Below are 17,593 nucleotides of genomic sequence, written 5' to 3'. Positions count from 1 at the left end.
TTTATATAACTCAGCAATTACACACACTATTTAGAACTTCCATTTTCAATTATCACCTCTAAATTGCATAGTACTGTGAGAAATGTAATAAGTTGTATGTCAAAAAAATATTTTATAGAAAACCTTTATGAAAGCTATTCAATGTAATAAAACTTTTATGAAAATGCTGTACTTTCCTAATAAGCTTGAAAATAAATTATCTGAATCTAGGTTGTTTGTTTGTTTGTTTGTTTTTTGTGGAAGGAGATGTCATTTCCTAAGTGTAAATGTCTACAACTAACCTCTACAGTATTTTTGCTAGATTGTAAAATTCCATTATTGGGATTTATTGCTGCTGAAAAAGTGAGAGCACAACACTTTAATAATGCATACTATGTGATGCAGAAAGTACAGATATGATTTAATTTATTCTATTCACTAAAAGCCCTGTTAAGTCATAAAAAATAGTTGTCTGGGTTCAACATTCAAAAATCAATTATTCTAACCTGTCATATCAAGAGGCTAAAGAAGAAAAATCACAGGATCATATCAACAGATGCAGAAAAAGCATTCAACAAAATCCAACACTTATTCATGATAAAAAATCCTCAGCAAACTAGAAATAAAGGGAAACTTTCTCAACTTAAAGCCTACCTACAAAAAAAACTAGTTAACAAAATACTTAACAATAAGAAACTAAACGCTTTATCTCAAATATCAGGAACAAAACAAAGATGTCCATTCTTACCACTCCTTTTCAACACTGTACTGGAAGTCATAGCTAATTCAATAGGACAAGAAAAGGAAATAAAATGTATGCAGACTGAAAAGGAAGGAATAAATCTGATTTTGTTCACAGATTACAAGAATGTCTAGGTACTAACTCCAAAAGAACTAACAACAACAAAAAATTCCTGGAATTAATAAGTGCTTATTGAAAGGTTGAGGATACAAGTTGAGCTTACAAAAGTCATTTGCTTTCCTACACACTAACATGAACAAGTGAAATTAAAAATTAATAACATAGCACCATTTACATTAGCACATGAAATTGAAATACTCAGGTATAAATCTAAAAAAAATACAGCCAAGACCTCTATAAGGAAAACTGGGTGAAAAAAATAAACTGGATGAAAGAAATTTAAAAAAAAAAACTAAATAAGTGGTTTTTTTCACACTAGTTCACATTCAGAGATAAGAAAACTCAATTTGTCAAGATGTCACTTCTTCCCAATTTCATCTACAGATTCAATATAATCCCAATCAAAGTCTCAACAAGCTATTTTGTATATATTGATAAATTGGTTTTAAAGTTTACATGCAGAGGCAAAAGACCCAGAACAGGCAACAAAATATAGGAAAAGAACAAAGTCAAAGGTCTGACACTATACAACTTAGAAAATTATCATAGGGTTATAGTAAGCAAGGGGCTTCACCAGTGACTCAGTGGTAAAGAATCTGCCTGCCAATGCAGGAGATGCTGGTTTGATATCTGGATCAGGATGATACTCTGGAAAGGAAATGGCAGCCTACTAAAGTATTCTTGCCTGGGAAATCTCGTGGACAGAGGAGCCTGCCAGGGTACAGTCCACGGGGTTACAAAAGAGTCAGACAGGACTTAGCAAATAAATACCACAGTAATCAAGACAAAGTGATATGAGCAAAAGTATAAAAACAGATCAGTGGAACGGAAAGGAGAATCCATAAGTAGATCCACATAAATATAATCAACTGATCTTTAACAAAAGAGTAAAGGCAATATAATGGAGAAAAGAGTCTTTCCAACAAGTGGTGTTGGAACATGTGAATATGCACACGCCCCAAAATAAATCCGGACACAGACCATACCCTTCATAAAAGTTAACACAAAGAAATAATAAAACTAAATGTAGAATGCAAAACTATAAAACTCCAAGGTGATATGGGGAAATTCAGATGATCTTGGTTATTCTAATGACATTTTAAGATACAACACAAAAGACGGGATGCATGAAAGAAATAATTGATAAGCTCAATTGCATTAAAATGAAAATTTTCTATTCTATGAAAGAGACTGCTATGAGAGTGAGGAGATAATCCACATATTTGGAGAAAATTTTTGCAAAACACATACATAAAATACTGCACTCTAAAATATGCAAAAGAACTCTAAAATTTCAAAGTAACAGAATAGACAATCCAATTACAAAATGAGCCAAAAACCTTAAAAGATAACTCAACAAAGATGACATATTTGGCAAATAAGCATATGAAAAGATGTTCAACAATATATGTCACTAGAGAATTTCAAATTAAAATGAGATACCACTACACAGTTATTCAATTCAGTTCTGTTCAGTGGCTCAGTCGGGTCCGACTCTTTGCGACCCCATGGACTGCAGCATGCCAGGCCTCCCTGTCCATCAGCAACTCCCGGAGTTTACTCAAATTCATGTCCAATAGGTCGGAGATGTCATCCAACATCTCAGCCTTGGTCATCCCCTTCTCCTTCTGCCTTCAATCTTTCCCAGCAACAGGGTCTTTTCAAATGAGTCAGTTCTTTGCATCAGGTGGCAAAAGTATTGAAGTTTCAGCATCAGCATCAGTACTTCCAATGAATATTCAGAACTGATTTCCTTTAGGATAAACTGGTTGGACCTCATTGGAGTCCAAGGGACTCTCACGAGTCTTCTCTAACACCACAGTTCAAAAGCAACAATTCATCAGTGCTCAGCTTTCTTTATAGTCCAACTCACATCCATACATGACTACTGGAAAAATATAGCATTGACTAGATGGACCATTATTGGCAAAGTAACGTCTCTGCTTTTTAATATGTTGTCTAGTTTAGTCATGACTTTTCTTCCAAGGAGTCTTTTAATTTCATGGCAGCAATCACCATCTGCAGCAATTTTAGAGCCCCTCAAAATAAAGTCTGTTACTGTTTTCACTGTTTCCTCATCTATTTGCCATGAAGTGATGGAACCAGATGCCATAATCTTAGTTTTCTGAATGTTGAGTTTTAAGGCAACTTTTTCACTTTCCTCTTTCACTTTCATCAAGAGGCTCTTTAGTTCTTCTTCACTTTCTGACGTAAGAGTGGTATCATCTCACTCACCTAGAGCCAGACACCCTGTAATGTGAAGTCAAGTGGGCCTTAGGTATCACCACTATGAACAAAGCTAGTGGAGATGATGGAATTCCAGTTGAGCTATTTCAAATCCTAAAAGATGATGCTGTGAAAGTGTTACACTCAATATGCTAGCAAATTTGGAAAACTCAACAGTGGCCCCAGGGTCAGTTTTCATTCCAATCTCAAAGAAAGGTAATGCCAAAGAATGCTCAAACTACCACACAATTGTACTCATCTCTCACACCACTAAAGTAATGCTCAAAATTCTCCAGGCAGGCTTCAATAATACACGAACCATGAATTTCCAGATGTTCAAGCTAGATTTAGAAAAGGCAGAGGAACAAGAGATCAAATTGCCAACATCCGTTGGATCATCAAAAAAGCAAAAGAGTTCCAGAAAAACATCTATTTCTGCTTTATTGACTATGCCAAAGCCTTTGAATGTGTGGATCACAACAAACTGTGGAAAATTATGAAAGAGATGGGAATACCAGACCACCTGACCTGCCTCTTGAGAAGTCTGTAGGCAGGTCAGGAAGCAACAGTTAAAACTGGACATGCAACAACAGACTGGTTCCAAATAGGGAAAGGAGTACATCAAGGCTATATATTGTCACCCTGCTTATTTAACTTCTATGCAGAGTACATCATGAGAAACCCTGGGCTAGATGAAGCACAAGCTGGAATCAAGATTGCTGGGAAAAATATCAATAACCTCAGATATGCAGATGACACCACCCTTACGGCAGAAAGTGAAGAAGAACTAAAGAGCCTCTTGATGAAAGTGAAAGAGGAGAGTGACAAAGTTGGCTTAAAGCTCAACATTCAGAAAACTAAGATCATGGCATCTGGTCCCATCACTTCATGGCAAATACATTAGGAAACAGTGGAAACAATGTCAGACTTTATTTTGGGGGGCTCCCAAAACATTAAAAGACACCTACTCCTTGGAAGAAAAGTTATGACCAACCTAGACAGCATATTAAAAAGCAGAGACATTACTTTGCCAACAAAGATCTATCTAGTCAAAGCCATGGTTTTCACAGTAGTCATGTGTTGATATGATAGTTGGAGTATAAAGAAAGCTGAGTGCTGAAGAATTGATGCATTTGAACTGTGGTATTGGGGAAGACTCTTGAGAGTCCCTTGGACTGCAGGGAGATCCAACCAGTCCATCCTAAAGGAAATCAGTCCTGAATAGTCATTGGAAGTACTGATGCTGATGCTGAAACTTCAATACTTTTGCCACCTGATGCGAACAACTGACTCATTTGAAGAGACCCTGATGCTGGGAAAGATTTGAAGGCAGGAGGAGAAGAGGACCACAAAAGCTGAGATGTTGGATGGCATCACCGACTCAATGGACATGAGTTTGAGTAAACTCCAGGAGTTGTTGCCAGACAGGGAGGCCTGGTGTGCTTCAGTCCATGGGGCCGCAAAGAGTCGGACATGACTGAGCAACTGAACTGAGCATAGCCCTGCCCATTAGAACAAGACCGTTTCCCCCTCAGTCAGTCTCTCCCATCAGGAAGCTTTCACCTCTTATCCTTCTGCGTCAGAGGGTAGACAGACTGAAAACAACAATATAATTATTAGGATCACAAAAATCCAAAACTCTGACCATTCCAAATACTGGCAAGAATGTGAAGAACAGTAAGACTCATTAATTGTTGGTGATAATGAAAAGTGGTAAAGTCAATTTGAAAGACAGTTTGGTGGTTTCCTACAAAATTAAATATATTTCTTACCATATGATCCAACAACTGTGCTCCTTGTTATTTACCTGAATAAGTTAAAAACTTGTGTGTAAACAAAAACTCACATATGGATTTTTGTAGCAGCTTTATTCGCAATCACCAAAACTTGAACACAACCAAGATGTCCTTTAATAAGTTAACATATAAATAAGTTGTTGTACATCCAGACAATGGAATCCTACTCAGCAATAAAAATGAGTGAGCCACCAAGCCACAAAAACACATGGTGACACCTTTAAATGCATTTTATTAAGTAAAAGAAGTCAATCCGAAAAGACTTGTATGATTTCAGCTATAACCATCTGGAAAAGGCAAAACTGGAGAGCAAAGAGATCTGTGGTTGCCAAGGGTTAGGAAAGAGTGTGGTGTGAAAAGGCAGAGCACCGAGGATTTTTATGGCAGTGAAAATACTTTGAATTATTCTACAATGTTGGTCACAAGTCATCATACATTTGTCCAAACCCACAGAATATACACCACCAAGAGAGAAACTTAATGTAACCTGGGGACTCTCAGTAAAAATGATACATAACAAATGTACTACTCTGGTTTGGGATGCTGATAGTGGAAGAAGCTATGAATTTGTGGAGGTCTGAGAGTATATGGGGACTCTGTACTTCCTGCTAAATTTTCCTATGAACCTGAAACAGCTTTAAAAAATCAAGTCTATTTAAATAAATCAAGAATCTTTACAGTAACACTTAATGGGCATTTGTATTTAGCATTTTCCCAAACACAGTTGTAACACCATGCCCCAGGAAGGTTAAAAATAGCTTATGGCCTAGACTCGGAGCCCTGCAAAGGCCTAAATTCCCATATGGATATAGTTCATGGTCATATGATTTAGAAGCTTAGTAGCCGAAGATGTTAAAATCAGTAGGATTACCTTAAACCACTGTTCTCTACCATCTGCTACCCAGTGAAAAGGTAATCATCAGTTTTACAATGAGTTATTTTAAGTAATGATCTCTCTCAAATTCTCCACATAAGTAATATTTATTGGTTTTTCTAAAAATCTAAGTAGATAAAATAAAATCCTAAATAGATAAAAGCAGATTAGAAATCATCTAATTCCCATATTTTAGTTTTAGTAAATGAGACCAAGAAAGGAAGTGATATGTTCAAGGTCACACAGTGATTTAAGGCAGAAATGAAAACAAAATCTGACCCCCAGGCCAGGATACTTTGCTATGACTGTCTTTAAAGTGATCTCAGCGTCTGGAAATTAAAACCAGACATTAGTACACAGTAGTCTAATCCATAGATCCCCAGGGTACAACTAGTAATAACAATGTAGCTATATAAAGAGATGATTTGTATTGGTTTGGTTTTATCACTTACGTAAAACTTTACAACTCAAATATTTTAGGAAAAGAAATAGTGCAAGGGAGAACAAAGTGAAGCATGCCAATCAGACTTCTGTCCCTAAGAGCCCAACCATGTAAACTTTTAAATGATAGCTCAGGTATAACTTTCAGACTAGTTTTATATTGGCTGTTATTTCCTCTGAATACAAATACCATTATCCATTAACTAAAAAGAATATTTGATAGAAAATTACATATTTTCAACCAGTGTTCTAAGTATCAAATTTGCTGGGTTTAAAATGAACAGCAAAATAGGCAAAGATTTATATAACCTGCAATACCTATTGATTTTAGTAAATTACTAATATTCACTGTTAATAATGTAAGCAAAAATGAAAAAAGTTACCTTCTGAGTTATCTTTACAAAGAAAAGAGTTGTTACTCAGATGAAGGTGGAAGAGGTCAGATTTTCTCTTGGTAAATGCATGATGTTGATGGATATCATTTGCATACAGAAAAGCATTCTGATAATCACGAAATGTGTGACTTTCATGTTTAGGGACAAACAAAGAAATTATACATAAAAATGTTAAAACACCCAGATTATTGAAATAATTATAGTAATTTACTTATTATTATAAATTAATAAATTAAATTATAAATAAATAAAAATAAATTTTAAAACTCAGCTTATTAAACTAAATACAGTAAAACCTTAAGGAAACAGGGTTTTTCACATTAATTTAATACTTGTATCAACATACTGTAGACGTATTATAAAATAGCAAGTACCTTAACAGTATTATGAATTTAAAAGAAATAGGCAACTGGAACAAACCTGATTTAACTGCAAATTTTTCATTGAAATTTCTTTTTTAAAAAATAGTCTAAAGTAAGTTTAATTTCTTATGTCTTTCTTCTAAAAATGAATAGATATCTCTCAATCTCATCAAGCTGATGAAAACAGGATTTTATTGCTTAAATAAACTTTTTATTTGTTCATCATGACTATACAGGTTCAAAAGCCTTATGTGGTATTTATATCTCAATTTTAATGATGATTACCATATACAAGCATAGTTAAAACTGAATAACACTTTCTATGAGTTGAATTTAATAATACTTGATATTATGTAAGCTCTACATGGTAGTGGGTGAGTTAGTCACTAATTCGTGTCTCTTTGTGACCCCGTGGAATGTAACTGCCAGGCTCCTCTGTCCATTGGATTTTCCAGGTGAGAATACTGGAGTGGGTTGCCATGTCCTTCACGAGGGGATCTACCCAGCCCAGAGAGGGAACCTGCATTTCCTATTTTGCAGGTGATCTCCTGCATCGCAGTCTGATTCATTACTTCTGAGCCCACCAGGGAAGCTGCAAGCTCTACACAGTACCACCATAAAAACTCATGGATTATTCTTGACCAGAAAGGTTCTTTTGTGTCACATATGATCCTTTATGACTTTTCTAGAAAAGAAGCTCCATGGGCACCTCCAAACCCAATATGCAAAACTATTGCCAAACCATAATCAGTAACTCTCTCTGCCTGTCTAATATGGAGGTCAAGGGAAAGGCTTGTGATAAAATATATAAAAGAATCAAATTAGAGAGTAGAAATGCTATACTTCCTTAGGTTTGTAGTAGTGCGTATAAGTATAAACCTCTTACCTACTGACCAGAATCTGGTTGTCTCCTGCCAAAAGCACATTTGCTGCTAGATATCTGGGTCTATGTGTCCAAAGTGAAAGTGAAAGTTGCTCAGTCCTGTTCAACTCTTTGTGACCCCATGGACTGTAGCCTGCCAGGCTCCTCTGTCCATGAAATTCTCCAGGCCAGAATACTTTCAGGTCCAAGGGCATCACTTAGGCCCACTGCTGTTCCAAAATACTGACAGGGGCCTAAGGTGATCTGAACATATAAACAAAGAATCGGTGTAGAGGCTACCTAATAGAAGCTTCATTCTGCTGTTTACCCAACTTAATATTTTGCAGTCAAAACACCTGAAATCCTAGCCAAGGTTTCAACAGCAGAGAGGACTTGGAATAATTTATATATTACTAGTAGATACAGCAAGATGTTATTTTTCATTCAGAAATGACAAAATTTTTTTAAAAGTTACAACCTGAATCATTATAATTCATTTATTTATCACACAGTAAAATCTACCTAAGAAGTAATCTATAGTTTGGAGGCTTTTTTTTTTTTTTTTGTCTCTCAATCTAATCATTAGTATACATTTTTATTTAGGGTTCATAACAAACTGAAGTAAGCAAAATCCAAAGAGTATCTTTGCAGAAAATAAGAAAGTTTATATGAAATATATAAGACTTGATCAGTCACTTCAAATAATGACAATTCCTAAATGAGGCATCTATTAAATAATCCAGATGTTAGGTAAAGCATAAATATATAATATAGATAATTTTCTAATTATTGAATGCTGACAAATATTAATAATATTGTGTGCTATGCTCAGTCACATCTGACTCTCTGCAACCCCATGATCTACAGCCCTCCAGGCTCTTCTGTCCATGGAATTTCCCAAGCAACAATAGTGAAGTGGGTTGCCATTTCCTTCTACAGGAGATCTTCCTGGCCCAGGGCTTGAACCTGTGTCTCCTGCATCTCCTGCACTGCAGGCAGATTCTTTACCACTGAGCCACCAGGAAAGCCCAGTAATACTGTACCCAAATTTAAAGATGGCTTAAGGAAAATATGTTTTAACATTAAATTTATACGCTTTTTATGTTGTGGACTTCTCAAAAGATAGGAAATTTTTTGTGAGTGTTTAACAGCATCAAAAGTGAATTAGAAAGATCTTACCTTTGTTGACTGTCTGCATCTGCTAACTCAACTTTATAAGGCACGGCATTTCCTGATTCTTCAAATTCTACTTCATACGTCTTCTTAAACGAATGTTGTATAATATTAGTATGTTCAGCTAATTTATGATACATTAACCAGCTAACTTATTCACAGCATTTAGAGAATTTTTCTTCTCACAAAAAATGTCATAAACTCACTGACTATATGCCATAGAACATGAATTCCAAGAGAACTAAACAAATTCAACAGACAATTGTTGAGGGCTTTTGCTGTATAGTTCATCTTACCACCACTATCACACCCAGAGCCAAACATAACAACTTAGATTTTATTTTGTAACTACAAAGTGCCAAGTGAAGTGCAAGTGTTAGTCACTCAGTTGTGTCCGACTCTTTGCAACCTAATGGAGTTAAGGCTCCTCTGTCCATGGGATTTCCCAGGCAAGAATACTGGAGTGAGTTGCCATTTCCTTCTCCAGGGGATCTTTCCAACCAGGGATCAAACACAGGTCTCCTGCAATGCAGGCAGATTCTTTACCACTGAGCCACCAGGGAAGCCCTCAGTGCCAAGTAGATGTTTTTAGTTTTCTGATCAGCATGTCATAAGCTTACTCTATGCTGCAACAATTTAATGAAGAGCAGCCACAAATATACATGCATGTATGTGCTAATTTTTTCAGAATCTTCAGTTTATCCAAAGCAGAAATAAATATGTCACTAGGCAAACACACACACACACACACATACACACTGCAGAAGCTATTAACCTAAAAAAGAAAGTAGTATGTCAAAAAGTACTTCCTCTATTGTATTCCTTCACTATGACAACCATAGAAAGAGCAATATTGAGGACAGTGGGTATATTCAGTTACTAGAAGATGAGACAGTCAGAAATGCATTCATCCTGGAGCTGTAGCTCTGACTTGCTCTAGCTCCAGCTGATTTCACTTGGTGTTTTCCAGATAATAATATTCAAGTTATTATTATACTAAATCCATTAAATCTTAAAACTATTTTTCCTTTAAATAAGAAGTATTAAATGACATTCAACAAACAAAATGCATAAAAATTTTATTAAATAAACATCATATAATGAGAATAATCTTTGTTTAAAAGCATGATAACATAGAAAACTAAATACTGGGTTGGTCAAAAAGTTCATCTGGGAACGAACCTTTTGGCCACTCAATATAATAAACACTAAACACCATCTCTACAAGTTAAAAGATTGAAATATCTTCTCATCTCCCATACTATGACACAATATCAATTTAGCTCACAAATTTACTGTCTACATTAAAATAATAGTCTGTTGTATTCCTACCAGCATATTTAAATTAAACCACTTGTAAATTTATACTATTAAACTATGCTTAATTATGATAAAATTATCTTGCTGAAAACAGTATGTAGTTGTAAGTACATATTATTTATGTGTTATGAATTGCCTCTCTGTTAAGTAAAATGAGTGGTCATTATGCACTTACATCATCCAGTTCAACTATTTTTAGAGATGGTTCAGGTCTCTCTAAGTTTAATTCTTCTATTGGCAGAAAAAGAGCTGGGGGTTGTATCTTGATATCCTCAACTAGAAAATAAGATTAAAAATAATATCATCCAGAGTATACCTTACCTGATAATTCATCTTCAAATAACATAGGCAACAATGGAAGAATGTTCTTCTGTGCAGCCACTCAAAGGTATAAATACTCTCAATTTTCCCAGCTCAAGTAAATTATTTAACATTCAATTTTTTAATGAAGCTATTTAAAATAAAACAAGCTACATCTAGAGAATAGGAAAAAGAGTGTGTGTCATTCTGATCTAGAAATAGTGTACAGTGTAGTGAGAATGATACAGTAAAGGAAACCAAAAGCAGATGCTGATTAATGCTCAGTATATATAAGTTGAAATAGTAAATTCAAAAATATCTAATCAAGACTGAACTAACCATCACTATCTTCATCATTTTCGTTCTGAGAACATTGTGCCTCACTAGTGGTTTTACACTGAGGTATGAAGGTGTCCGGTAGCATGTTTTGAAGTTGTTCCAGTGGAGTTCTACAAAACAAGAAGCAATTAAAAGACTAAAGTACATTATCTAAAATTTCTTTGGATGAGATTTTAATTCATTTCACAAATGAGTCTATAAAATTAATAAGGAAAATCATAGCTATACCTCTAATTTACAGAAGAAATGTACAACTGCAAAACATAATCTTAATCTACTAAAACAATTTTGTAAATCAAATTAACAACACACAAGATTTTTAATTGCATATCCTACTGTTTTTCTGTTTAGGATGAAAATCAAAGTTATGATAGAATTCAGCATTCTTGCAAAAAACACATGGAGTCCATGAAACATCACGCTGTTTAAAAAGCTAATTTACAAAACTATGTTGCATCTCTCTGTCTTGGAAATATGTTGAAAAGTTCTAAGGGAACTGAAGATATTTTTCTAAACTTCCACCAAGCCAACAGGGTGATAAAACAGGTTTCTACTATATGAACATGAGGTGCTGTGGCTGAAGCATCTTTCACCTAATTAACAATGAGGTCTGATGTGGCCTGTCTCACATACAAGGCAATGAAGCATGGGAATCTTCAGAGATCTTGCGCATTTGATCCCAAAGGATATTCCAAAGCAGTGGGGAAGGGAGTCATGTTTTAACTAAGAAAGTAAGTAGCTGCACATCCCTTCTAGATTATATATGCTTGTGGAGTTCCACATATAAAAGTCAAGGCTTTCTTAATAATATATACAGGTAACATCAATATTTTTTTTAAAAAAATGTTCCAAGCTATGTTCTAAACCATTTGGGGTACTGAATCCTAATAGGAATACTAAATAGACATTAGTATTATCTTAATTTGGTGAGAAAACTGAAGCACAAAGAAGTTAACCAATTTGTTCAAAGTCATTCAGTGAGTAAATGCAGCAAAGAGAATTTGAATCCAAGAAGTCTGCCTCCCCAAGCCCATGTTCTTAATCATTTTGCTATATTGCCTCTCTCACAATTTGCAAAGACACCAAAAATTTAATGATCTCCTGGCAAATTGTGACTGTCAATTTTCCCAATATATGCAATGTATATGTCAGTACACTCCAAAATATTTATATATTATCCAGCTTTGAAGAGCATGTCATGTTACATCCACAATTTAATTAAGTGATGGAAAATATTAGAGAGTAAAGGTCAAAGACAAACTGGCATCTGGCCAGTGGAACCTCTTTCCAGTTTGACGTGAAAATACTTTATAAAAATTCAATTATTGATACACATACATGTTCTAATATCTATATACTCCTTCATGAAGTGAAAACATCTAATTTTAGGGGCAAAACTCTGAACCAAAGCCTTGTAGAGTCCAGATAATAGAGTGTTGGAGCTGAAGGGGCCCCTTAGATCTATTTCAAATTTCATGTTTTGCAGGTAAGAAAATATGGACCAAGAGAATTAAAGTGATTTGCCCATGAACAAACAACTAGCTAGGAACAAACCAAGTCTGCATCAGCATCATTGCTTTGTTAAAAGATCATGCCACATAAATAAAAGATGACATATGCTTTAGAATAGGATTACCTCACCAGATTTTCCTTTTTTTTTTTTTTTTAATTTAAACAAATATATACACAGCATTGACCAGTTCACTTGGGGAACTAAACTGACCAAATCATTCTTGAAATGAGTGTTCTAAATTTATTTTGTGAATCAGTACAGGCCTGTTAGCCTCAGAATCACCAGAGAAAATCTTTTTTTAAATGCAAAGCCTCAGACAATCCTTAAAAACATTAATTTTTAGGCTTGCCTCAGACGATCCTTAAAAACACTGATTTGTCTGAGGTTGGGTATAGAAATCAGCATTTTCACTTGCCCCCATACTTCTGATGATCAGCTAGAACTGAGAAGCAGATATAATTAAAATAGGGGGATTGGAGTAGAAATACCAACTAATTGATAATATCCATCTTTAAAATACTACAAATACAAATTGTGTGATCCCTTTCATGAAACTTTCCTAGCATTTAAAAGATCCACTAAAGAAAAAGGAAAACTACACCAATTGGAACTTCATCAAACTAAAAAGTTTCTGCACAGCAAAGGAAACATTGACAAAATGAAAATGAAAAGATGAAATGAAAAAAGATATGTGTAAATCATATATTTAATAAGGAATTGACATTGGAAGTACACAAATGACTCATACAACTCAACAACAACAAAAAAACAAACAACCCAAATAAAAATAGGCAGAGAATCTGAATAGACATTTTTCCAAACAAGACATACTGATGGCCAACAGGTATATGAAAAGTTGCTCAACATCACTGATCATCAGGGAAACACAAATTGAAACCACAATGAGATATCACCTGAAACCTGCTAGAATGGCTATTATCATTAAGAATAAAAAACAACAAATGCTGGAGAAGATATGGAGAAATAAGAACCTTATACCCTGTTGGTGGGAATGAAAAATGGTGCACCTGCTATGGAAAACAGAATAGAACTACCATATGATTTACTTATTCCACTTCTGGGTATTTATTTGGAGAAAATGAAAATATTAATTTGAAAAGGTATAACAAGAAGTACCAGTATATGTCCAAAGGATCATCTAACAGGGAGATCACTCATTCATCTAAACAGAAGACTTGAGCTACTACCCAAGAAAATGGAAGAGTGGTCCTGAAGTTATTTCAGAAATTATCAAGGCTGTCCCTCCCATTGGGTTTCCCAGGTGGCTCAGCAGTAGATAATCCAACTACCAATGCAGGAGATGTGGGCTCAATCCAATCCTTGGGTCAGGAAAATCCCCTGGAGAAGGAATGGCAACTCACTCCAATGTTCTTGCCTGGGAAATCCCATGAATAGAGGAGCCTGGAGGGCTACAGGCCATGGGGGTCACAACAGAATTAGACACAACTTAGTAACTAAATAATAAAAAATCCTTCCCATAACAGAGAATCACCAATACAGTAATGTCCAGTAAAATCCTGAGGGTAAGACTGCCCTTATGATCCTAGACTAGAACAGTCACAATTTCAGGTCAGGAGAATCCCAACCATGTGACCCATCTCAGAGTCATCAGAGGAATGGGGCCACCCAAAGTCACGGGGATGGCGAAACAGGTAGAGCTACCCAGAGCCTTGGGGGTGCAGCCCTTGCCAGGCAGGGCTCAGGGCAGCACTACTGCCTCAGTGTGTCCAGAAGAGGACTTTCCACCCCAGTGAGCCTGGACAGCAGAGCGTTAACAAAGGAAAATTCTCAAGAGTTAAGGTCTAACAGCGTTGTCCTGTTAGGCTTCAGACTTGCTCAGGACTTGTTCCTTTTTTATTCCAATTTCTCCCTTTTGGAATAGGAATATCTATTCTATGCTTGTCCCACCTTTGCATCTTGGAAGCACAAAACATATTTGATTCCACAGATTCACAGTTAGAGAGAAATCTGTCTCAGAATGAATCATGCCTTGAATCTCACCCACATCTGATTTAGATGATATTTCGATAAGATTTTAGAATTAAGACTAGAATTTTGAGGTGACAGTGGTACGACTTAAGACGTTGGGGTCTATTGGGACAGAATGAACATCCTCTTTACATGCTGTTAAGTCACTCCAGTCGCTCCACTGTTCTTGCCTGGAGAATCCCAGGGACAGGGGAGCCTGGTGGGTTTTCATCAGTGGGGTCGCACAGAGTCAGACACGACTGGAGCGACTTAACAGCATGTAAAGAATATGTTCATTCTGTCCCAACAGACCCCAACGTCTTAAGTCGTACCACTGTCACCTCAAAATTCTAGTCTTAATCCTAAAATCTTATCGAAATATCACCTAAATCAGATGTGGGTGAGATTCAATGCATGATTCATTCTGAGACAGATTTCTCTCTAACTGTGAATCTGTGGAATCAAATATGTTCTGTGCGATACAAAGGTGGGACAACTGTGGAAGGCCAGGAGCAGAAAGCTCTGTTCTGAATGTCTGTGTCCCCACAAAATTTGTATATTGAAACTCTAACCTCCAAGGTGATGGTATTAGGTGGAGAGCATTTGGGAAGTGATTTGTTCAAGACAGTAGACCCCTCATGAATGGGACTACTGCCCTTATAAAAGAAACCAAGAGAGGCCTCTCACCCCTTCTGCTCTTTGAGGACACAATGAGAAGATAACCCAGTCACCAAGTCTGCTGGCACTTGATCTTGGACTTCCCAGCCTTAAGAACTGTGAAAAACAAACATCTTTATAAGCCACCCAGTCTATGGTATTCTAATAGCACAAACAGACCATGACATTCATTATTAAGGCAAGAGCGATTTTATAGCAGAGAATCTTGGTGAGCACCACATCAACTATGTGCTCAAGGTTAACAACCTGGTGATGAGATCTACCGACAGTACAATCATGTGATATCATGCACTAAGAAAGGCACCTCCTCTCTGTGGCATTCTTCCTCAAAATGTATAACCTTGGTCTTATTACAAAAAAAAAAAAACAACAGGAGCTAGACCCACACTGAGTATATTCTATGAAACACCTGGCAAGTACTCATGTCCATGTCACGCAAGACAAGGAAAGAGCAAGGAGCTGCAATGGAGAAGGAGACAGGACAAAACTGCACTGTGACCCTAAATTGACTCCTGAAACAGAATAAAGATGTTCGTGAAAAACAGTCGAAATTCAAATAAAGTGTGTAGTTTAGTGATTCATATTGTACCAGTGTTAATTTTTTGGTGTTGATATATGCTGTGATTATATAAGATGTTGCCATTAGGGAATGCTCAATGAATGATATGCAGAAATTCTTCATACTGCTTTGTAACTCTTAATTGTATGCATTATTTAAAAATAAGAAAATTGAAAGAAAAGGAATACATCCATGAAAAACAGTTGAAGGTATATGATAATCTGTCAAATAAAAGCTTCAAGAAAGTCATGAAGACTGTTTTTAAAATATGAATTTAAATACGATTTGAAATATGATTTGAATTTTATTTTTTTTTTTTAACATCTAGTTCTTTTTTATTTTTTTTTTATTTTTTTTTTTTTAGTTTTTATTTTTTAAATTTTGAAACTTTAATGAAACACCAATACAGTATACTCCCCATAATATCTTTCTGGGATCATCCCCGCAGCCCCAAGCATGCTGCATCCTTTGTCAGACATAGACTGGCGATTCAATTCACATGATAGTATACATGTTAGAATGTCATTCTCCCAAATCGTCCCACCCTCTCCCTCTCCCTCTGAGTCCAAAAGTCCGTTATACACATCTGTGTCTCTTTCCCTGTCTTGCATACAGAGTCGTCATTGCCATCTTCCTAAATTCCATATATATGTGTTAGTATACTGTATTGGTGTTTTTCTTTCTGGCTTACTTCACTCTGTATAATCGGCTCCAGTTTCATCCATCTCATCAGAACTGAGAAATATGATTTGAATTTTAAATATGATTTTAAAATAGGAAAGGATATCATGAAGAGGAGAAAGTCAGTTTGGTCTGTATATTGTCACCCTGCTTATTTCATTTATATGCCGAGTACATCATGAGAAACGCTGGTCTGGAAGAAGCACAAGCTGGAATCAAGATTGCCAGGGGAAATCTCAATAACCTCAGGTACGCAGATGACACCACCCTTATGGCAGAAAGTGAAGAGGAACTAACAAGCCCTTTGATGAAAGTGAAAGAGGAGAGTGATGAAAGTGAAAGAGAAGAGTGGAAAAGTTGGCTTCAAGCTCAACATTCAGAAAATGAAGATTATGGCATCTGGTCCCATCACTTCATGGCAAATAGATGGGGAAACAGGGGAAACAGTGTCAGACTTTATTTTTTTGGGCTCCAAAATCACTGCAGATGGTGACTGCAGCCATGAAATTAAAAGACGCTTACTCCCTGGAAGGAAAGTTATGACCAACCTAGATAGCATATTGAAAAGCAGAGACATTACTTTGCCAACAAAGGTCCATCTAGTCAAGGCTATGGTTTTTCCAATGGTCATGTGTGGATGTGAGAGTTGGACTGTGAAGAAAGCTGAGTGCCAAAGAAATGATGCTTTTGAGCTGTGGTATTGGAGAAGACTCTTGAGAGTCCCTTGGACTGAAAGGAGATCCAACCAGTCCATCCTAAAGGAGATCAGTCCCAGGTGTTCTTTGGGAGGACTGATGTTAAAGTTGAAACTCCAGTACTTTGGCCACCTCATGAGAAGAATTGACTCATTAGAAAAGACTCTGATGCTGGGAGGGATTGGGGGCAGGAGGAGAAGGGGACGACAGAAGATGAGATGGCTGGATGGCATCACCGACTTGATGGACGTGAGTTTGAGTGAACTCCGGGAGTTGGTGATGGACAGGGAGGCCTGGCGTGCTCCAATTCATGGGGTCGCAAAGAGTCGGACACAACTGAGCAACTGAATTGAACTGAACTGAACTGGTTTAACTGGTAGAATCGGGACCAAGCTTAGCAACTAATCAGAAAAGAATGACAGTTCACTAGGAGATATTATAGCAGGCAGAATGTTCCAAAGATGGAGTAAGCCATCTCAGGAGATGGTTTTGCATTACTGGAAGTGAAACAAGAGTTTGAAAACCACTCTTCTGATATAGTCTAGACAT

At 36.3% G+C, this 17,593-nt stretch overlaps 1 protein-coding gene across 3 annotated transcripts in view; it reads right to left on the bottom strand.

Moving 5' to 3' along the window:
• Nucleotides 1-17,593, bottom strand: part of ZBBX (zinc finger B-box domain containing) — a 122,266-nt gene that overhangs the window by 26,077 nt on the left and 78,596 nt on the right. For 2 of the 3 annotated variants that reach the window (XM_012099993.5, XM_012100010.5), the window contains exons 12-15: nt 10,930-11,039; nt 10,466-10,566; nt 8,977-9,059; nt 6,562-6,701 (exon numbers count right to left, since the gene is read on the bottom strand). In XM_012099993.5, the coding sequence (XP_011955383.3) occupies nt 6,562-6,701; nt 8,977-9,059; nt 10,466-10,566; nt 10,930-11,039 (434 nt within the window). The remainder of the gene's footprint in view (nt 1-6,561; nt 6,702-8,976; nt 9,060-10,465; nt 10,567-10,929; nt 11,040-17,593) is intronic. The other variant, XM_004003191.6, reaches the window with a different exon arrangement.

The sequence above is a fragment of the Ovis aries genome, chromosome 1, assembly GCF_016772045.2.
Source record: "Ovis aries strain OAR_USU_Benz2616 breed Rambouillet chromosome 1, ARS-UI_Ramb_v3.0, whole genome shotgun sequence".
In the NCBI taxonomy this organism is placed as follows: Eukaryota; Metazoa; Chordata; class Mammalia; order Artiodactyla; family Bovidae; genus Ovis; species Ovis aries.
This window is presented reverse-complemented; position numbering and strand designations above follow the sequence as displayed.